Source organism: Pangasianodon hypophthalmus, chromosome 23, assembly GCF_027358585.1.
Source record: "Pangasianodon hypophthalmus isolate fPanHyp1 chromosome 23, fPanHyp1.pri, whole genome shotgun sequence".
Classification (NCBI taxonomy): domain Eukaryota; kingdom Metazoa; phylum Chordata; class Actinopteri; order Siluriformes; family Pangasiidae; genus Pangasianodon; species Pangasianodon hypophthalmus.
Genome location: NC_069732.1, coordinates 14,543,611 through 14,566,554, shown reverse-complemented (window position 1 = coordinate 14,566,554; position 22,944 = coordinate 14,543,611). Strand labels below are relative to the sequence as shown.

General features: G+C 38.5%; 1 protein-coding gene across 3 annotated transcripts in view; it reads left to right on the top strand.

Moving 5' to 3' along the window:
• Window positions 1-7,352: 7,352 nt before the first annotated feature.
• The window catches only part of angpt1 (angiopoietin 1), a 54,526-nt gene continuing 38,934 nt past the window's right edge, over window positions 7,353-22,944 (top strand). The window contains exon 1 of one of the 3 annotated variants that reach the window (XM_053228436.1): window positions 7,353-8,289. In XM_053228436.1, coding sequence (XP_053084411.1) covers window positions 7,906-8,289 — 384 coding nt within the window. In that variant the 5' untranslated portion in view covers window positions 7,353-7,905. Of the gene's footprint in view, window positions 8,290-13,560; window positions 13,794-22,944 lie in introns of those variants that run through there. The other 2 variants (XM_053228437.1, XM_053228438.1) reach the window with 2 other exon arrangements.

Sequence of the window (22,944 nt, the reverse complement as noted above, 5' to 3'; positions counted from 1 at the left end):
AGCATATTTTAAGCATTTATGAATCAGTATACAAACAGGATAGCCAAGGGGAAATTACTTCAAGTAAAAATATAGCTGGAAATTCTAAGCACATCATCTAATCCATGACATAAACTGATCCTTTCCAGGATAACCGTTACAATAAAGCCTCAGTCAGTTATTTTTTATGTCCTAACTTTTGTCAAACAGTGTTTCATACAGAATTGTGTCAAGTGCTGAATATTAAATTGCAGCATTTGTAATGATCTGGCTGGTTGATACATTTCAGTCTCAGACAGTTGTGGTTGCATATCACACTAGTGGATCTGAGTGCTCAGAGAGGATTATGGTTGTAATCAGGGAGCAGCAGAATACTCTTTAGCCTCAAAGAGATTGAAGAAAAGCTGGCTTTACGATGCTATAAAAATGCCATGGGCATTTTGTGTCTAAATAAGACCAGTCCTTCTGGTCTTGTTTCAGAATTCAGTTTGTCTTCTCTCCCACATGCAGAGCGCAAAATTTATTATTTGTATGTCACTAGATGGAATTTATTGTTCAATTTAGAGCATATGTCCTAAATATGCACATCCTGCCTTTGAACATCTCAACAATATCAAAGCGAATAGGATAAACTGAGGGAATTAAGTTTATTTGATAATGAAAAATGTCAAAATCCAACATATATACATATTATGTAAATATTAGTAGCAAAGATGCCCTTGTCAGTTCGTGGCTTATAGTGTTGAGGTCAGATAAGCTATGGTGGGGGTCAGATAAGCTATGGTTGCCAGATCCTTTGTAAACACTCTTCTGAAAGGAAGCTTCTCCCACAGCCTGGTGAGATAAGCAACGTGTAGTAGCAACCAATAACAGTCGTGATCTGTCAGATTACAAATGCTAAGAAGGCTGTGACATGATAAACCTGATACAGTACATCAACTCAGAAAAACATGCCTGCACATAAAAAGGGTATTATGGCAGTAAAGACCAAGATACATATCAGACCAACACACAGTTCAGATACTGGAATGCACTTCAGATATTGAAAAGCTCTGAAATGAGTTGTATATATATATTTTGACACATTGGAACCTCTCATAACCACCAAGCTAGGTTATAAAAGAAATACTGAATTGAACATGTGGTTTTACCCAAGACATGGTCATCTATATTAGATTTTGTGTCTCTTTTAAATGTTCTAGCAGATCATCTTCTGAAAGTCCCTGGGGTACAATAATCAGCTTATAATCACACCCACACCATCTGTTTTCAAACTTATGATATTTCGCTTTGACCGACTTTGCTTTGACTTTGTAAGACACGCTATGTGTTAAAAAAAAAAAAAAAAGAAAAAAGAAAAGAAATGAAATGAAAAAGAAAATACAAGCAAGTAAGCAAAAAAAAAAAAAGGAAAAGAAAACCTGCAGGCTTTTTTGGTGCAGGAAAATTTTTTATTAATTAAATATATTTTATATGGATAAAATAATGCTTTTAGGGTATGAAAAACAGATGGAGTTTTACAGTCAGTACATCTCTTGGATTTTTAAATTAAAATTTGACATATTTTTACAGTTACATATTCAAATACGTAACGTCATGTCTGGGCTGTTTGAAACTATACAAATGAAGCAAGATACTAATTAAGTCTCAAGAAAAATAGAAAGACTACGCATCTAACAGGCAGGTGCTCATGCCCCTTTTTTGTAAACTTGACCTGAACTTTGCCATCACTGAAAGAGAGAGTGGTTTGCTTTGACAGAGGCCAGACATCGTTGTGTTAGTTTTGCCTAAGGAGGCAGCCCTGGGGCAACGTTTTGGGTGGTTTTGGCTTGTGTCACTCTCTCAGCTTTCTGTTGCTTCATGACATCACCCGTCGAAGCATGTGCCATGCTAGACTGGATGAAAGAATTAATCATGTCCTCTGTCACAAGGAATTAGTCCATGGTGCTAGGGGGCAGACTAAACATTTCATTTGTGTTCTCAGTTTTGATTTCCTTTTCTCTTAGTGATGCATTATCAGTGTTTCCTGCCTCCTTTTAGCCATCTTCATATATACTGCAACCCAGAATCAAATAAAATAGGACTCCTTTGACGGTACTGTACATCTGTGAAGCATCTAATAATAAGAAATGTGCAACACAAACAGTTACTGGTTCTGTATGTTATGTTGTTATTGTTAATTATGTATGTTTTTGTATGTATGTTATGTTTAGGGTTTTTTTTTTCATTGCTTGAAGATGATCAGATATGTCAGCTAGCTAAAACTCTGTACAACTGCCTGTTTGTGAAATTACCAAAATTACTTATATAACTAGCTGTTTAAGAGCAAGTTTGATGATTTGGTTGTCACTGATATTCCAGAAAATATGTAGAACAATGCAAAGGTGGTTAGTGGTTATATGAAAACTGATAACAGGCCAGAAGACTATCAGAAAGATGCATCTGAATTACTGGGAATTATTACCGTGATGCCATTGGGTAAGTCTTAAATACTATTCAGAAGGGATAAGATTTCATATCACATGCCTGTATACTGTATGCTTCATATGATATGTCTGTACGTAATGTTCCTGGAGGACGTCTGTAGTAATTATGATTGATTGATGGATCAATGACAGAGATGGGAGGACCTTCACATCGTACATATCTTCATCACACAATGATATTTGTGTACTACGTACACCTCATGAATACAATCTGATTATCTTGAGCAGTATTCTAACTGCTTTTTCTGGCCACACAAGTTAGTAGGTTACACGCCCATAACACATATGTAGGCAGTACCTGTTCTAGGAACTCATTAACTTACCTAGCAAGACGTGAGGGAGTTGAACAGCAGGCTGAAGTCTGGATTCATGAGTACCATTTCCATCAGAATGCAGAAGGCATCCGCTGCTGCAGAGCTCAGTTTCATTTTTTTGGGTCGGCCCTTTTTGGACATGTGTGAAATGGAAGATTAAAAGAGGAAATTGTGATTCTAAGACTCTGGTCTATTTGAACTAGCTTCAGGTTCAAGTGCACTTTTATAAATCACTCAGGTTAAGGGTGTCAGCCAAAAGTGTTAGTAATATCCACCTAACCCAATATAATATATAATATGACATCCTCAAGCACTTCATGAGCTCATCCACACTTGGCACTGGATACTCAAAAGTGCTGCACAAAGTGATAGTCATTGCAGAACTGTAGGAACCCATCTGGATTCAGCACCATTAACATGGAGCAGGACCATGAGCTTAACCATGTGCTTTACACTAGCATCTTCTCTACCACCTTCTCTATGGCCTGGGGTTGGTTTGGTTGGTCATGCTGGAAATTATCTTCCAATTCTAATAGCGCCTGGAGCTTATTTGCTGTTAGCTGCAGGCTAAGCTATTCTCAATTTTGGGGCTTTGAAACATCCATAGATGACAGTGCAGGTACAAGTTTGATCCAATATTTGAGCAAGTTCATATGATCACTTCTCCTTTCCACAGCTCATTCTCCCCTGTTTCCCAAGGATAATAGAGGCTCTGCCATGTCACCAGAAACTTATAGTTAACTGTAGATTTTGTCAATATCAAAATTCATTCACTAAGCTGAAATTCACTGGGTTGTGCTAGCCAGTTATAGGCTCTCTTCTGTGACATTGTATCTGCTGATGCTGTATAATTAGGAGGAAACATGGGAATGACTGCTGCTCCCAGACCTCCTTAGTGATCTCCAGCAAGCCCTTGAGTCTTTAAATGCACAGAAGATGCTACAGGTTTGGAGGAATCACTTGGAAAATCGTACACGAGTCTGTAACCAGTCATGATATAAAAGAGGCCCTTAGTATCTCCTTGGGTGAAGAGTTTTCATAAGTGCCACCATCTTGGCAACATGGCAGCAGCCCAACTGGGTTCTGTTTGCATTGCTCATATGGGAGCTTTGTGCAGGAAGTGGTCTGTAGTCAGCTTCTCAACAATGTTTAGCTAGAGTGGTTGGGAATTGCTTAAGAGCTGTGGTTCTTTGGATTCCTGAAGTGACTGAGGTGTTCACTCGGATCATTTTTGGTTGGGGGTACTTTAGGAGAAGCTGTGTCATTGAGCTCATGGTGCTTTTTGGATCTCGCAGGGCCTATGATAAATGTTCTAGACAGAATATTTTCTACAGTATTATTCTCCTTAGGAATATTAAATTGACATGATAAAGCATCAGCTTGTAGTTCTTTGACCCTGGTACAGTATTCCCCATTAATGTACTTTCAAAAGTGTTAATAATAAAGTAACACTTCAGTCATTAGTAAGAGGTTCCCATATGTTTTATTTTACAATAACGTTCCAACTCTTGAAGGATGACACAGTAACACTTTGGTCATTAATAATGTGTTGCACTTTATTTTTTATGAAGAACTATTCATTTGCTCCATCTTAGTCCCTACATAGTACTTATTATGGAACAAAATTGTAAAGCGTTACCAAGACAATTACTCATCAGTTTGCCATTTGTTTAAGCACCTCATTTATAATGGATTAGAAAATTGAAAATTAAGCCCACAGAAACTTACATGAGATTTAATTCAGTGACCTGACATTGTGATGAAAACAGTTTCCTGCTTGGCATGCTCTCTAAAGCATATCAAGTTGTAAGTACTAGACAGATCTAGCTGTGTGAATATTCTAGTGGATAATGATGTACAGAGACCAACATCTTCCTTTTGGACACAAGAAAAACCAATGGCAGAAAGGGGCATGTGTAACCGAGCTCTAACGCTTCCTTCACACATTGCATAGCTTTGTTTTGTGGATTGATAGTCTCTGAGCCTGACTGCTGGGGGAGAAACTGCCATTGGTAGCAGATCCCAAGGACAGCGTGGTTCCTTGGACTTGCTGAAAACTCAAGCTAGGTTGAGACATTGAGAACTTTCTTCACATTCCATCGCTGCGTCCAGGCTTTCAATCTACAAGAAAATTTTGCCAGTAGGCTATTAACTCCCCTTGGCTCAGTGAAATTGTGGTGTTGTAACATAGTAGACATGAGAATCCTAGTATAACTGTAGGAGTAGAAGACTGAAGCTTGTGCAGATTTTCAAGGCAATGGGCTTTTCTTGGTTCTTGCTACTGCATAGAGGACATTCATCCAATATAAGAATATTAAGAGGTAGTAAGGAGGGTAACAGAAGACTTTTTTTTTAGTTGTGTGAGTAATTCCTTATCAATTATTGAGTATCAATAGGCAGTAGGATGACAAGCTACACCCAACAAAGTCAGTATTTAGTAGAGTGTAACTTCTCCTTGACAGATGGTGTGATACAACCAGTATCATAAATTAATAGATTAGCGCCAAGACTGAAGGTTTTATTTCTCTGGTTCATGCTTGGTAGCCTAACAAGCTAAGAAAATAGACAAAGCCTCTTTGTTTCTTGTGTGCAAATCTTTATTAAATGTCGTTGTGCCAAACCTGTTGATAATCCTTACTATTCAATATTCATCATTTGCTCTATATACCACCAGCAACTGAACTAAATCATTGTTTCTCTAGGCTTGGGAGCACATCAAATGAGATGTTAAGTGCTTTAAGAGTAACACATTTGAATGACTCTATTTGTAGAGTTCTTCTGGGGCTTGATGAAGTGAACTCATGGACATGCAGGACAGAGGCTTGACTATGACATTGATGAACTAGCCCATTGAATTTGGATGAATGTGGTGGACTAACATATTATTGCCTGTTAATTAACCACGTAAATGCTTCATTGATGAACAGGAATTGTCTGGGCTCTGCAACTGACTAAAAAAAATGCTCTGAGAGTAGATGTTGTGCTGTGTCTTGGCTGCATCAAAACATGACATGTTAAGTGCTTGTGCATGGAACCGTTTCATTCATTTAAATCGTGCATCTTAAGGTGGGTTCTGCAGACTATCTGTATAAAATATATATCCCTAAAGTTTATATCCCTGTTTTTCTGTTAAAAGTTATTACTATGTAATTTGTTCAGAGTAATACTTTACTTAATCATATCATTCATCACATACCCTTCTGGCACCACAGCAGTTAATTTTACAGGATAAAGACTTTTTCCGCTTTTGTTTACATTCTTGTGAGGAATTTGGGTCCTGCATGATTTAACTCAATTGATGTAAATATGGACAGCTTAGGCATTTCCCTTACCATCCAACTGCTGTTTAAGTGCTGTAGCCAAAACATCATAAATTGGGTGCAGAATAAGCCTTAAGTTAAAACTGATATATGAGCTATGATAAAACCATACTGTATGTTGAATGTATAGTGCTTTAATGTCATCCTAAGTACATGGCAAGTAATCTAGATATCCTCCAAGATATTACACCATTACTGACGTCGTATTACGTGGGATTTGCTCAGTTTATGTAACCAATCACAAATTAGTAATTTATAACTGTGGCGGGACAAATGGCCATAGATTGGCTAGAGGAGCAAGGCCTTAGATCCCAGATTTCAGGGAAATGTTTACACATGCTTTTAGCCAAGGCTGGTCCAGGGATATTCTGGGCCTGTTATCTTAGGCTGCCTCCACATGAGTTGGAAAGTGTGAAGAGGCGGTGTGTATTAATGCATGGAGTCTTTCTTTAAAAGTGGCATATCCCTGAGAAGCATTCGTCTTTATCTGTCCAATGGATTTTTTGCGGAGGGGGAGGAGGTGTGTGAAGGGAGACCTTCACAAGCCTTAATTGAAACTTGACTTCTGACCTCTCATCTTTCAGCAAGGTATCCTGACTGTTACTGTTTTCAGTTCATAGAGCTGATCTACGGCCAAAATTCCCCAAATAATTCCTAACCTTACCTTTTTTCCAGAAGAAACTACAGCAGTGAACTCAGAAGAAGCCAGGTCTTGGCTGTCTTATCTTGCAACACAGACTCTCCATCAGCTCAGTGCCATATTTCACTATTGTAGATAGAGCAAGAAAAATGCAAAAATGCAGTTTTTTTTCTGGTTAGTGTTATTGATAGGAGAATAATTCACAAATGTTATGTTTAATGCAGTGTTTCATCTTTTGTCTTCTAAATTTCTAAAGCTGAAAATCAAGTTAAATAATTGTATGTCTTGAAGTGGCTTTGCATATAGAATTACAGGGAAACTAGAAACATGCAGTGCAGAAAACCTGACAAATTAGCTTGTAAACATAAACATGCCCAGTGTGTGTGTGTGTGTGTGTGTGTGTGTGTGTGTGTATGTGTGTGGCGTGTGTGTGGTGGAGTGCACGGGAAGCCACAGCAGGCCATGAACTGGAGGCAGGGCTACCACAAAAGCCCAGGGTCAGAGAGCTTGTAAAATGATCCTTATACTTTGAGAACATCCTCTGTGCTGGGGTCCTTCTATGCCTCGCTCTCCCTTTCACTCTCTCTGTCTCTCTCTCTCTCTCACACACACACACACACACACACACAAACACATGCACGCACACACATTCCTTTCCAGTCACTCTGAGGGGCAGGCACAGAGCATGCTAGAAGCCTAAAGCAAAGAATCCTGCACAGTCGCTTGGTCACAGACAGAACTGAGTTAGCAGAACATGATAGAGACAGAGTGCACCAGGGGAGGTCTGACGGCACAGTTCATTCTCTGTGTGCTGCATCTCTTTATGGACGCCTCTCTTCAGAACCTCAACCACACAGTGCCTATGTAATAGCTGTCAATGCATACCAATTGCACAAGACTTTTCAAGACACTGCTTTTTTCTTCAAGAGGATACACTGGACAAGAATACTACACTTTACAAGTGTGAGGATACAACCAGATCAGCAATGTTCTCAACAGGTTCTTTCCCAAGGAAGTCCCATATGGACACTGCATATCTTGAACCACTGGACACTCTAACAGGCTTCTGATTCAGGACTAGTTAAAGCAACAAGATATATCCAGTGGAATCCTCTAAAAGATCTGCTTGACAGCTCTGTATCCCTGATCTTTTCCCTGGTGCTGACATGCTCTGGCGGACACTTGCCTATCGCTCCCTGTGTTTAGCAGCTCTGCTGGTGGTGGCCAGTTGTGTTGGGAATGAGCAGAAGAAAGCAGGAGATGAAGGATCACGGAGCTCCTCTGGGAGGGCCAGCAGCACGGGCAGCAGTGCAGGAGGTTCCTCTAGCCGCAGGTACCACCGGCTCCAGCATGGCCAATGTACTTACACCTTCATCCTCCCAGAAGGCGATGGAAATGCAGGTGCATCCTGCCGCGAGACGAAAGCAGGCACTCAGTACAATGCTAACTCACTTCAGAGAGATGCTCCTCCACCTGAACCTGACTACTCGAACCAGAAGATTCAACAGCTGGAGCACATCATGGAGAACTACACACAGTGGTTACAGAAGGTAAAGCTGTCTCGTCTCAGCACGTGAGCTCAGATTAAACTGCACACTGAGTTGACAGTTTATTTGGCATTTATTATTGTTCCTAATAAATTAGCAATTCAGTGTAGATTATTTTTCTATATACACAGAACCAAATAAATGCATAGACACAGATGCATAGTTCCCAAAAGCTATTTGGGGAAAGAATAAAATACATGATTCGGCAAACTCTACTTCTCAGAAAAAAAAGATTTAATGCGAGCAATTGTGCAACTGCATGCCACATTGTTTCCGAAGTAGTGTAACCAGTGCTTTCTTTGCATTATTTTAATAAATTAGAGATTTACAAGTCACTGTCCTTTTGTTTTGAACTTAGTAGAGTTAGTGGACGTCTAACTGTCGGAGAACATGCTATGACAAGCACTGTAATCAATTATTTTTAAATAGCACTAGTGTTGTGATTCACACTGTCAAACTCTTGATTTATTCGTACACTACTGAGCTTGCATCCGCTCCATGTGGCTCACACTGACTGCAGTGGTGATTCGCTTGACTACTGCCTGATTTCACAGATGTCTAGGTGGACTCCACACGTTGCAAGTCTGCCAGTTAGTCACTCACCCAAGAAACTATTTGTATACTGTCTCTCTAATGACAGGGGGTGAAGGAGAACCTCAGGAAGGCTCAGAGAAAAGAGAAAAATGTGGCTTCATCTTAAACTGAGTGACCGCTTCATGAAAAATCACAATGAAACTACACTTATCTAACTGACCATTTTGCAAGTTGCTGATGTATCTTTTAAGTGACTCAGATTTCAAGAATAAATGCTTCAACACACTAAGAAACCATGCATATAAATGTTCAAAATCCGTTTCATACCAAAGTGCGACAATTTCATTTATTTAGCCAATTATGCAAAGTATATGACATTTTAATAAGCACACTTTTAAACTTATTTGTGAGTGGTTCTAAGTAGAAATATAGCGTTTTATGTCAGCCCACCAATCGGGGGATAATTATTTCTTTAGTTAAATTAACCAGTGTTTTTAATAACCTTGAAATGGATAAACAACCATAACAATTTTTTTAAATAAAAATAATAATAAATGTAAAAAAGTACAGCAGCAAAATAATAATAATAATAATAATAATAATAATAATTATTATTATTATTATTAATTATTAATGATACAGTGTGTTATTAATTAATTAATTAATCAATTAATAATAATAATAATAATAATAATAATAATAATAATAATAATAATAACAATTGTTTGTTTGCTTGTTTATTTATTTATTTACCCTCAGGGATTATACTTTTTGACAGACAAGTTATCTCTGAAGTCTATACAAACCTTCTGAAGACCAGGCTTATTGGTATCAATATCCTTATTTTAAAATGATAACTAATTGACCCAATGTATCAGTCTGAATTATAAACCCACTGCTGCTATCAAACAGACATGCATATGATATAGTGTAGTGTTTGTAGATACTATGATTAATTGCCCTTAACGTTATCAGCTATCACTATCCTTCTCTGAAGCTATACATTTAACATTAACCTACCCATCTTAGCAGTTCAGTGCTAGAGCATCTACATGTTGTGTATATATTAAGAAGAATGCGTAAACATTGAAATGTAGGAGCTGCAGTAGATGTTCATGGTGAAGCAATCAATGACTGTGTAATGTAGGCATTCTGATGTGCTTGTTTTAATCTTCTTGTTTAAAACTGAGCAGAAGCAGAAGTTGAGTGCAGTTTGCATGACATGATGATTAATCACAATTTCAGCTGAAATCCTTTAAATCCTTCAGTCTTTTTAACAGCTCCATTTTCATTTAAACTACATTCAGTTCATTTACATTTTGCTATTAATATGCTTTGGAATTATATTATTCAATGGTGTTCTTAGTATAATATCACTTTTTATATAATATTCGATTTCATGCTTTAGTTTTTTTCTATTTTAAAGGAAATACATGTCATCCTTTATTTAATTTAGTCTTATCTCTGAAAAGCATAAGCAGAATTTAAAGCACATTTTTAGGTAGATTTGAGGCTTCCATTAGTCCTTATCAGACTAAGTGACTACAGATTGGATTCTACACTAATAAGAGACTTTACTTCAGATGTAGGAGTGTGAGAGCTTCAGCCAGCAGTGGTAACGCTATAATACCTCCTTACTGATAGTATGAGACACAAAGATCGTTACCATTTTTCATTCTACCCATCTCTGGCTTAAAACACATACAGACATACTGTACATACACACCCAAGCCCATTACTGTCTTTGCCTGCAACCGCAGATTGTATTACTCTACTGCTTTTCCTGTAGCTAATCTGAAGGATAAGTTTAAGCAAAAGGAATTATTTTGGCTCCTTGGAAAGCTTGTTGCCAGTAAAAGAATGTCATAATGTTAAATGTTATGCAGGGCAATCGAGGTATATTAGGTTATACACTCATTTGCATCTTTGTTTCTGCAAGAATAAACTCCGCTTCTCAGAAAATTGTTTAATGAGAGCAATTGCACAACTCCATGTTGCATTCGAGTAAACTGAACCCCACTCCTGCTAATTCAACCTAATTATACAAGTGGAACATGAGGATGCAGTTAACATATTTCAGTCAACATACTTAATCACACAAGATTAAGTGTCCCAGGCCAGTCTATCTATCTTAATCATGTACGCCCTGACTGTTGGTGGATGACCGAGGTGGTTCTAATACCTCTCCATCTCTAGCCTGATGAAAGGTAGCAGATAGCCGCGTGTCTGTGGCCTGATGTGGAAAGGAGGTATGGATGGGGCTGACCATCAGAACTGAGCACATCACTTACTCTGAGGAATTCTGTCGTGCTGGGGGTAAAAGAAGATCCTGATAACGTGGCCCAGTCAAATGTGGCTTCTGTTTGTTCAAGGATTACTGTAGCACAAAGAATGGCCTGAGACTTAAAGAGAGCTGTTGTGGATTAGATGATCTTCTGCCATTTAGTACAGGAAACTAGCCTCTTATAGACATGGTGCACTATTCCCTCTAAGCTCCCAGACTTTTATAGTCTCTCTGTGTCTGTCAGATCCAAAGGTACACTGTTGGCTTTGTGATCAAATTGGATTGTTCTTAAAATGGGAGCTAGAACATACAGTATAAGCATGCAGTAAGTTTGGCCTTTGAAGCAAACAAGTCCAGTTGAAGTTTATCTAAGCTAAAAGTATTCAGTGGGACACTGAAGCTTGGCTCTAGCTCCGTTTCGGCAAGAGTAAAGGCCACGAGGACATGTGGAACTCCTTGGGGGAGTTTAAATGATAGATCTTTTCCAATCTGTCTTCAGAGAAAACATTTTAGAAATGCCTGTTTCTAAAGAGAAAGGCTCGCACTTTGAGCTCTTGATTTAAAATCATAAATTTGAACCCTGACCATGTAAAATTCACATTGTTCTGCTTCTCCCTAGGCACAGGCAATGGCAGCGAGTGCAAAGACAAGAGGTTAATCCAAAAGCTAGACAAATGCTGTCTCCCGGTTCTCCTTCACCGAGTACTATTCACTCTTTTCTCGATTAACTAAAGGCCACACAGCATGGCTAAAAAGCCAAAGCTGAACCAAGCTATTTTAGGGGTGACTTCCTTTGTATCAAAGTTTGTTTTTGCTGATAGTGCTGGCCAAAACCAACAGACTGAGCAAGGCAGAGCTGTCAGACGCTCATGAGACTGAAGTACTCTTCCTTCCTGTTTTTTAAAGGAACCAGAATAGTGGCACATTCATCACAGAAGCAGTGAAATGTGTCTGTGCTTCGCATTCAATCCCCACAGAAGGTGAAAGTAAAACAGAACCCACTACTTAGTGCGTCAGGGGAATATCTAAGAAAATACATGTATAGCTCTGTCAAGCCCCTTCTAAATGCATGTGAAAATCGAAGCCAGGGTCATATGTGTTCATGATTTTTCAGAAAAAATGGGGGCATTTAGTAAAAGTTTGTGAGCTGGTAGGCAGATCAATCTTTTTACAAAAACAATTTTTTTTTTTTACAAATCATTGAAGTTGTTTTGGTGATTTTTTATACTGCTGAAATAGGGTCAAGCAAGGACCTAATGCGCTACACTGTAACTTGAGTAGGTTTAATATCTCTTTCATTTTGCACCTAGCCTCAGATTATTTTTCCATTTTCTCTTGCATGAAGCACAGGCACTCTTGCAGTTAAATATCCTCTATCACTTACATGAATTACTCACTAGTGTGCACTCTCTGCAGAATTTAATGGGAGTAACATTGCGGAAGTTACCTTTCATTTATCTCTTATATCATGGACAAGAATGTCTGTTGAATAGACTGAGAATTTTCTTGTAATGTGTTTGGCTTTCCTGCTTCCTCTGAGTATATTAATTTAAATTTTTTCTTCTTTTTGTTAAGACATGCATTCAAAACAAATGGATAAAATGACAGTAAGGTTTTATCTGTCTTTCTCATAAATTTGACCAATACTAATATAAATGTTGTAATTTCCAGTGAGCCAGATAGATGACACCATGCTAAACAGTTCAATGCTTTATTCTGAACTGATGGGAAATGAAGGATATTGTTTTAGACAATAAAACACTCAGTACTTGTACTTGAAAAAGATTTTTTAACTTGATTGCATAGCCTTTAGCCTATCTGGGCTGAAGATGAACATTATGTAAGATTAACATCCCTACATCTCACACATATTTTAGTTTAATGTGGATCATTAAACTGTTACTAGAGTCCTGTAGTCTTCAATGTTTGCATGAATCATGTAATAGCAGGTATCTCTTATCTAATCTCAGCACAGAGTCTGGGCAGCTACTTCAAATAGTGATTGGGCTACTATTCAACAATGGTGCAGTTCTTCAGTAATGCTCTTCTGTACTGCTAAAAAGTTCATTAATATGTTCCAGGAGGTGTCAAAATGATGATTAGATGATCAGATTTGACCTTTATTTGACCTCAGGTCAGGGTTAGGCATCAAGCCTAGCTTAAATGTTCGAGCTCCCAGGTGAAGTTCCTGGGCCATTCCATCTACATCCGATCGAAAACTCAAGAAAACCTTCTAAGGCATTTGTGCATTCTTCTTAACACGTGATTTCTCTCCTTTATTAGAAATGGCACCATCTGTCACATATATTTATGTCATGCATATAAAAGGACTCTATGGAAAAGGAGTCAGCTCTAGTATGCTGCTCTGAAGCTGTGTCCCAGTGTGGATAGGCTCATGCAGATGTTCAGCGCTGAGAGTCAGTATTCATCTGCCTACACTCGAATTTGGGCCAGAGGTTTCAGCAGGACATTGTTTTACCATATCTGTGATTCAGCTCCTTCGACTTTTCCACAACTGCAAATCAAAACCTCACTTTCAGATGAAAGGGACTGACCGAAGCCTTTCCGGCCAGATAGCAACATCTCGAAAGAAAGACAGGCAGATAAATAATGAGCAAAAATGTAACCCTGCCAGTGGGAAGACATATGATGGGTTAGTAATGGAGGAGGACAACACCGGAACGAGCATGTAAGTGTAAATGAATGTCTATATGTATGTGTTGTTTCAGAGCTTTGGGAGTAGTTTGCTTTATCTTACTTACTGATATTCTTGATGTAGTCCACAATAGGACAAAAGTTCACTAAATTACAGACATAAATATTGCATTACCATCATTATTAAAAGGATATATTGTGAAAGTGAGGTTTGGGAAGACAACAAATAAAATGCACTGCATAAAAATGCAGTGTGATGAATAGAACAAAATGACAAGGTCACTTCTGTGCTGAAAATCATTACAGATTGGAGGAGGAGATTCATTGTAACCTAGTCCCATTTCTTGGAAGTCCAATTAACTAGGCTAAAAAGCAGCAACTAACATAACTCAAAATTCTGTGCGTTAATAAGGGGTATGGAAAGTAAGAGTACTTGAATCCCTGGGAGGGATGACTTTATGTAGCCGTAGTCTTTATCCTCTCCTGATAATGTCTCTGGTGATGGACCATATTGTGTTTGCTCCTTCAAAAAAAGGTTCTTTGGCTAATATTTTGGCTATGAGCTGTGGTGTTCTCTCCTCTCACATTAAGGCATGTCTGGCAAGCATCTTCGTTTTCGCTCGATGAAGTGTACAAATGTGAGGCAACTGTGTGTGGTGCTAGAATTAGAGTTATATAACAGTTTCTGTGCTGCACTGTAATGTAGTTTGCTCACTTTATTTACTTGCCTTCACGTTCCAGATTCTGGAAAAATACTTATTCTGGTCAAGATATACTGTGCATCTGTTCAAGCTAATTAATATGCCAAGTAAATAAAGTTCCAGTAGCCAGACCATGTTCTTGGTGCACATGCGTAATGCAACCAGTGCTTCATATGCCATGACATTGAATTGCTGTGCACCACCTAGAAATAGCATTTAAACAAATATATCACGTGAAAATATCACTTTCTTTTCAAAAAAGTCAGTAGAGTTTGTACTTCCTCAGGTTATTGAACAAATGAAATAAAAAACATGCTAGTGGCTGTAATATCAACTACTGAACTTGGTTATTGTCTAGGGAACTGTGAAAAAAAATGATTTGTAATATGCATGTCCCTGTCGCTGCCATTTTGCCCACCCCATGCTATTGTGCGTATTACGCTATGAGTCCATTGCAGCAACAGTGATATTATCTCTGGCATCTAATGATCAGTGCAACAGCTCTGTATGGCCCTGGTCAAGTTCTCACTCACCTGCTGTTGGGTTTTATTCTATGGCACTTGTATACAGTCGTGTGTCACACATCTTTATTGATGAAGGATTAGTAAGAATGTTAAATTGCTTTTTTTATTTAAACTGTGTTGGAGCTGTAGCTCCACCACCCCAACTTTATAGCACATCTGAATCCTAGCCAACATTGTATTTGCCTTGGCTGGGCACTTGTCCAACCTTCTCACATTCCACATGGCACTAGGGGTACAGCGGGCAGCACCAACTGGAGATAATTGCTGATGGAAAAGTGGCTGTCACACCTCCTCCTATTCAGCACAAAGAGCATGGTTTGGGGTAATGGTTGGTTACAAAGGTCAATCCACATTACGCTATCAGCAGGGGAGAATAACTGCAACTTCAAACAGGCCGCAACCGTTGGTAATTTGGGCTGAATTGCCGCTGTGAAGGGGGCTCTTTATAATAATGGTCTGAGATATACTCTTAGCAGCAGTGGTAAGTGGTGACCTCAGTTCCAATAAAGTATAAAACGTCTCTTCTGAAGTTGGTTCTAAGTGATCCGTAGTGAAGATCAGATGAGATGAAATGAAAAGCTACCATTCAGAAAGACCTTGCTTTATATAATTTAAGAGTTAATCATAATGGACTTGATACATTAAAAGCAACGCAGGTGTCAGCCTTCATACTACAGCCTTTAAATTTTGGAGTGCATTCCTCCTGATAATACAGATGGAACTTGAGGATTTTGGAGGTAATGCATTTCCCATACACCCGGACAGTGAGAGGAGTGTGTTTGTGAATGGATCTGCACAGTGTCTGCAAGGGCAACTTCCCGTCAAGCTAGCGCAGATGTATTTAGACAGTCATATATAGCACAAGCGAGGGCATGGTGTTATTTGAAGATGTGTTTCTCTCTGGCAGTTCTTTTGGAGGATTTGTGACCTGCAATTGTGTTTGCACTTTGGTCTCTAACATTTATTGCTCAATCCTTCATTCCTTACTTCTTCTAGGGCTTTTTATGTCTTTTGCTGTTTCGCTCTCATCCCCTCATTTGCCCTCTGTTTCTTTTTTGCCTCCTAATACATTATACCATCCATCAAAAGCATGTGGTTTTTAATCAAACTAAAACTATAGATATACTGTTTTTTTTTATGGCAGCATAATACCAAAAGCAGATCTGAAATTCAGCTTTTTCCCCTGGTAACATAAGTGGATACTGCAGTCCTGGAGCCTGTTGCTGCTGGTTTGCTTTAGCTCATTTGATCTCCTGTCTATTTGTCACTTTGTGTATAGACACTTCTACCGCACTTTCAGACTGCAAAAGCAAAAATAAACACCGGCCGAGCGCACAGAAGGACATAGCAGTGGTGACACCAGTGTTAGAGAGTCCAAACCAAATGTTCCTGGAAAAGAAATTAAATAATTTCATATAAGCTCACACTTCTACAGTCAGGTCATAGTTACATTCTCTATTGTTGGACACAGGTCAATAATTAAATAATTAGAAACCGAAGTTCTGGTTGTTAAACATGAAATAGTAGCTTCTTTCTAGTACAGAAAAAGTAAAAAAAATACTTACTCACTGCAATGGATTTGTTTTAATTTGGCAAAACCAAACTAGAAAAATGCATAATATTTTCCTTTCACTATAAAATCTAAACACAGGCTGGATTGTGGATTTCATTTCCCAGCATGTTATCCCCTACAGGTTTGTACATGGTGTTTTTTTTTTTTTTCCCCAAAGTGGAATTTGGTAATGTAAGCAATCCAAGAAGATCCAGAGCTGGTGCCATTTGCAGTCTTTTTTTTTCAGGGCTGTTCCAAATCTGAATGTTCTGACTATGTAGATTAAGTGACAGTAGATAAAGAACAGTCGCATTATGTATTTCAATAGGAAATATCTACTGGAAAGATCTGGTGCTTTGAAGCTTTGAAGATCTTAATATTTACCATTTGGCAGTCTCATATCGTCCAAGCTGGCTCGTCTGGCTGTTTGCGCAATCAGTTCTGCCAGTACTTTGTCTCTGGCTCTGCTACCACCTCAAGAACATATACGTCATAAATAGTGACAAAGAGCTACTGGAATCTGCCACTATTCTCTGTAGTGCTTGGCTGCAGCTGCATCATTAATAACTGAACATAAACATCTGTTGCTGTAGTCCAGTTTAAAAAAGAACTGGTCTCCAGAAAAAGCAATGGGATGACCAAAAGAACCATTAGAACCTAGTGTGCTATCTGAACAAAATTTATTTGGTGGATTATGAGTTCGGCAATTTAGCTGGACATCTGTGGGGATATTTATTCCAAAAGTTTTGGCCTGCAGTACCGTAATACAAGTCAGTTCATTCTGAGACTGATCTTGGCCCACTGATGCTGACCCTTTACTGCTTTACATAGATTTTACTGTTTATATTGCGATCCCCTACATAAACAGTTTCTAAATGATTTCTTTCTGTGTTCTATTCTGCTTTCCGGTTTGATGAACATGCCTGTCAGCATGGTCTACAACTTCAGAAGGCCTTGTCCAGACCCAGGGAAAGAGTAATGCATGTCTCATCCTCGCCCACTGTTTGGGATGGGGCGAGCATAGCCAAAGTCTGATGTAAGAGACTGTTGATGTGATTGTACGCTGTTTGGAAGAAAAAAACAAAACAAATGGTCCACAAGGGAACTGATGAGTTGTTTCTGGTTGTAATGTCAGTACAGTACATCAGTATAGTACATCATGTTATTTTTCTGAGTTCGAAAGTTGAATGATTTGGTACTCTGTGGTATGCATCAACATAAAATCAAATGTGCTCTGTGTCCTCTGGTCCAATTACGGGAGAATATATTCTGAAATTAAAATAAAAAATGTTTTTTAGCAGCAGGAGCCTATCTGTGGCCAATCCGTTGCTGGAAGCCAAGGGCCTCTGGGTGGGAGGGACGGCATACTCTCTCCATTGTCAATCACAATGACATTTGTGAGAATCTGTGAGCTCATGTATGCAGAAGAGGGGAGATAATGCTTTCCACAGAGTGTGTTGTGCTGTCCTGAGACACAGCATGAGTAGCACTGCTAAAATATGTGCTTAGCTGGCTGGTGGGTGGGAATTGGCAGGTTACAAATTATATAGGTAGTATATAGAGAATATGCATGATTAATCTCAAGATCTCAAATAGTCTAGCCTGGGATGTTGCAGAACTCCGTGTCGTTGATGTTCCTTTGGGATGTGGATGTCGTACCTTCTCCAAAACAATCAAGCCTTTAGCTTGATTTCTTCTGGGCTGCATAGCTGCCGATATTTTCCAAGTCCCTTTGAGTGAAACTGTCTAGAAAAAGGTAGGCTGGTGAGGAGGGGAGGTGGGTTTCCAGATTGTTTTGTTTGTTGTTTTGCCTCTGCATTGCCTCGGATGGATGCTAGCATTTCCTGTCCCACACGTCTAGACATACTGTAATTAATCCCACTAATTCAAAGAACCACAGCTTGCCTTGGTCAAATATAAGGAGGCTTAAAAGAGCGTTTGAAACTGGAGGATTTGAGTCAATATACAGTCATACAATCTGGTCTGCAAAATATTTGTCTACTGTCAATGTGATTTTACATGATAGGCAGCATCCATCTTGACTGATGAGGCAAACACGTTTGTGTACTGGATAGAACTGTTAAGTGTTTGAATTGTGCATAAGTAATGTTTTTTATGTCAAAGAATTTATCAAGTAACATTTGGCACATTCCAAATTGATATTGCTTGTAGGACTTCCAATTAAACATCCTCATACAGATCTATTAGCAATCCAAATCCCTGTCTAGACAAGCTCTAAAACTACACGTAGACAATATTGATAAGAATAACAAGGAGAAGTGCTCCTCACACTACCAAAATAAAAAGGAAAAGTAAACATTTCTTTTGGACTCGGTTCTCTCATTTCTGAGAAAAGGGTATTGAGTCAAAGTAAACATTTATTCATGTTATTTTAATGTTTTAAAGATGTTCACTTTTTAATACAGGAAATAAAAAATTAATTGCTCTTTCTTTTACTGTGCTCCTTTGAGTATTTTATTTTCTATAGAGCAAATCTGGCCCATCTTGTATTCCTTAAATAATTTGTAAAGTAGTTTAATATTAATAGTGAAGGATGTTAGTGATCTTTTCCTGGGAATGAATGAAATCTTTTATAATAAGTAGCACATGAATTAAACAAGGGAGTTCACTGATAATCATCCCATAATTGATTTATGGGATTGAAATAATTTGAAAATTGAAGTAATGTACACCTCTAACGTTTGATACAGCATTCTATCTTATAAAGTACTTAAAGCTTATTTTACAAAGTAAAGTACCCAATTGTTGATGAAGATATTTAGAGATTGAATTTTGCATTTATCTAAAACCTGGTTTGCTTATGTGTCTGTCATTAGTCACATCCTCTGAGTTAACATGCCTGGATTTTGTATTCTTTCTACAGAAATTGTCCTGTATAACATCATCATATAAACTTTAGAAACAACGATCTTTAGAGATTAGATATGTCAGGTTGAATTTCGATTTTATTATTTTAATGTCCACGGCTATGTTTCAATCCTGTCATAATTTATTTCTCCTTGATTAAAATGATCTAAAGTGACACTTTATTTATTACAGCACTATGACTGTGACAAAGTGTTAAGCTGTTTTTTTAAAGACAAAAATTCGTTTTTGGATTCTTGGAACACATTAGAATGAAAGGCAGCATAGAAGTCGTGTGGTTTGCAATAAAAAATTACACAAATCCAATAAGTGCATATTATATATTAATATATTAACAATGAATTAATAGCTATTGTTATTTAAAAAATTGCATAGAAAATTAGAAAGGTTTTCCCTTGATCTAATTGATCTGTATTTTGGAACATATCATATTTAAGGACAGTGTTATTTTGTGTTATTATTTTGAATTTGCTTTTCAATAGATAACAAGGATTTTTGGACATGAGAAGAAAAAGAAGAATGATGGTGACCTCTATATTAGCCTACTGAACGTACGGGGGAAAAAGTATAGTGTGAGAGTATGGACACATAATTTGCTTGTCCAAGGTGTGTCTGAACTAGTGACTTGTCCAACCATTTTCTCAAAAGTTTCAGTTCCCAAGGACTAGGAACATCTGGCCATTGCATTTTTGCAAACCACAGGCCACACAGAATTGACAAGCAGTCAGGCAGTCAAAGAAGTGTTTAGATTTTATTTGGTCTGGAATGCTAACTAGGTCAGATATTGACATTAATGCTTACCTAAGCTTGTCATGCATGCAAATGAGAGGTCTTTCAATTAAACACTGTTCTACCAGCCTTTTTTTCCCCCCAGGTTTGCTTTAGTCCTCTAGGCCAGGGCTGTTGAATTACATTTATTGTTTTACTTTTGAATTTAAAAGTAAACAGGCCTGGGCCCTGAATTAAATGTTTGGTCCTACATCTTTACCATTGTCAAAATGTTGCAAGATGGAATCACGTACAAGCTACAACTCCATCTTGACTCGCATCTGTTTAAATGTTTGCAGTTGTGTGAGATGGTTGGGTTGGTTTTTGTTTTGCATATAGAAATTACCCTGGTGGAAGAGAGCTGGAAAATGTCATAAAATGAAATCAACTTGGTGGTGTTGTTAACGTTTTGCTTGCTGTATCTGGCAGTTGGTTTGAAGATTCTGTGGTTAAGTTGAGCTCTTGAATCACGGTCTAGTTGTATGCCACCAATGAGTTAAGGCAATTGCAATCACACGCCAGAAACCACATGTTGAACCTTCTAGTAGCAAATGAAGATGCATACATGGTCCTACATCACAGTATGTGCGTTTGTGTATACCCTAATATTCTGTTATTCTGACATTTACCTAACAAAAAAAGAAATGTATTGAGACTGGCACACAATGCATGTCTGGTAGAGTGAGGGACTAATGCGTGTGTGAGAGTTTAGTGAGCCACTTAGAGTTTGAGGGAATGCCTGGGAGCTGGCCCGTGGGATCCAGGTCGTAAAGGTTAACTTCAGGCCCAGCTTAAGTGTTACTCCACTAATCCTCATTTACACAATGTCAGTCACAGGCTCCGAGCGGGTTTTATAAGCCCTCACAAAACAGCCTTCTAGGATCTCACAAAACAAGAGCTGACTAAAAAACAGCCTGGCCAGCATGAACACCCAGCGTGAGTTATGTTCAACCCGGGCCATGCGTATACTTGCGTGATAAATATGTTTTCAAGGCTGATCTATGTGTACCTGTTAATCTAAAGCTTGTTAGAGATAATGGTTATTTTCACACTGTAGTTTAATCACAGGAATGTTATATATTTTTAACATAATGTCGTAATTCCTGACAGCCATTAGCATGTTTTCAGAGGAACGTGCTGTGAGAGAGAGGCCACCGTCCCACCATCCTGTCTCGGAGCACAGTGGGTGAGATAAGACAGGACATGACATGTTGCTCTCCTTGGAAGTACTCAGCTTGTCTGGCTAGTGTTCTGCTCCAGCTGTAGCGATATATGCTTTAAAGTTATACATTTCCCCGCCTAATAATAAACTGTTTTTAAAAGGACCGTCTCAATATGTATTGATGTCTCATTAACTGTATATAAACCAGCATGCAAAAGCCATGACCTTATATTGTACAGAACATGTTTTTTTTTTTTTTTTAGGAACACGCACTGTCTGCTTTAAAGGTCTGGTGTATCTGCTTTATCTCAGATATAACAAATAGTCACATGCTTAATCTTTATATTAACATTTACAGTTAATGCATGTAACTGCATAATATTTCACCTTTTACTGAAGAATCTAAGATTTATCTCCATGTCCGCAGCCATAAGACAGCTAGTTTCTCCTCCCGGGTCCTAATTTTAAGAGCTGTCTCAACACACCGGACAGCAGCTCAAAAAGATTGTTTTACTATTAATAGTCAGGCTAAATGCTGCTCCTGGTGCTCATAAACGCAGTTGTCAAAGACGTGACAGAATTTGTCACGGCTGTATTCCCACTGATCATAGTAGAACAACATATCTAAATAGAATTAAGCTAAATGGAAACAGCAGTGCTATTTTAGAATCGAAGCTAAGCATGATCATGATGTAATCTACAAATGGTCAGTGTTTCATGTAATCCAGGCTCCCCCTAACCCCCACTCCAAACAAGATGTCCCTTTCACCTTCCCACGTTTGTACACATTGCAAATAAACACAATCAATTTTCAAGTCAAGCACTAAACCCTTGCGGTTTAAAGCGTTGCTGGTGATATTGATCTAGACAGAGGTGCCCTGCGGTCAGATCTTAAAGCGCTGATAGGCCTGACCTTGACTCATTTGGCATGAACCCCAGTTGGTGGGCAGCTGAGAGATGTAAGCCAAGCCTCCCAGGTGCAGTTTAGCCGTGTCTGACAGGGTCCTCTGCTTCAGATATACTTAATTATGCCAAATTCCTGCAACTGTGAGAAGAAACCGAGTGTTGCACGATGTGGTCAGAGGGTGCTCCCCTTGCTGTCGATTTTGGAGGTGGAGTTTTCCACATTGGTTAAAGGCTTGCTTAAGATTTTTAAATTTTTCTTCTCAACACTACAGTTTACTAGACATTACCAAAATTTTTACACACGATTAAATTTAATCGCTTTTGTACATCTGCCACTATAAGCATTTTACGTTGCTCAGTGGCCAGTTATTATGAAAAATATGAGTTAATGTTGTGTCTCTTTCACCACCACATCTATTGTCTCTGGATGCTCGGTCTTGTTTGTGGTTTAAAGTGGAAAATGATCAGATACCGACACTGGACCCTTTTATTGCTTCCTCGATTGTATTTTTATTTGAAGCGTATGTTTGTCTAATCTTGTTTCTCCTTGGTACTTTCCGTTAGGGACACCCACCAGTTTGAGCCATGACTCAGCCACATTTCCCTGGAGAAGCCCAGAAAAGGATGTGTAAGCTAATGTTTCAGCAAATGAGTGTTAGCAATAACACTCTCTCAAGGTGACATGT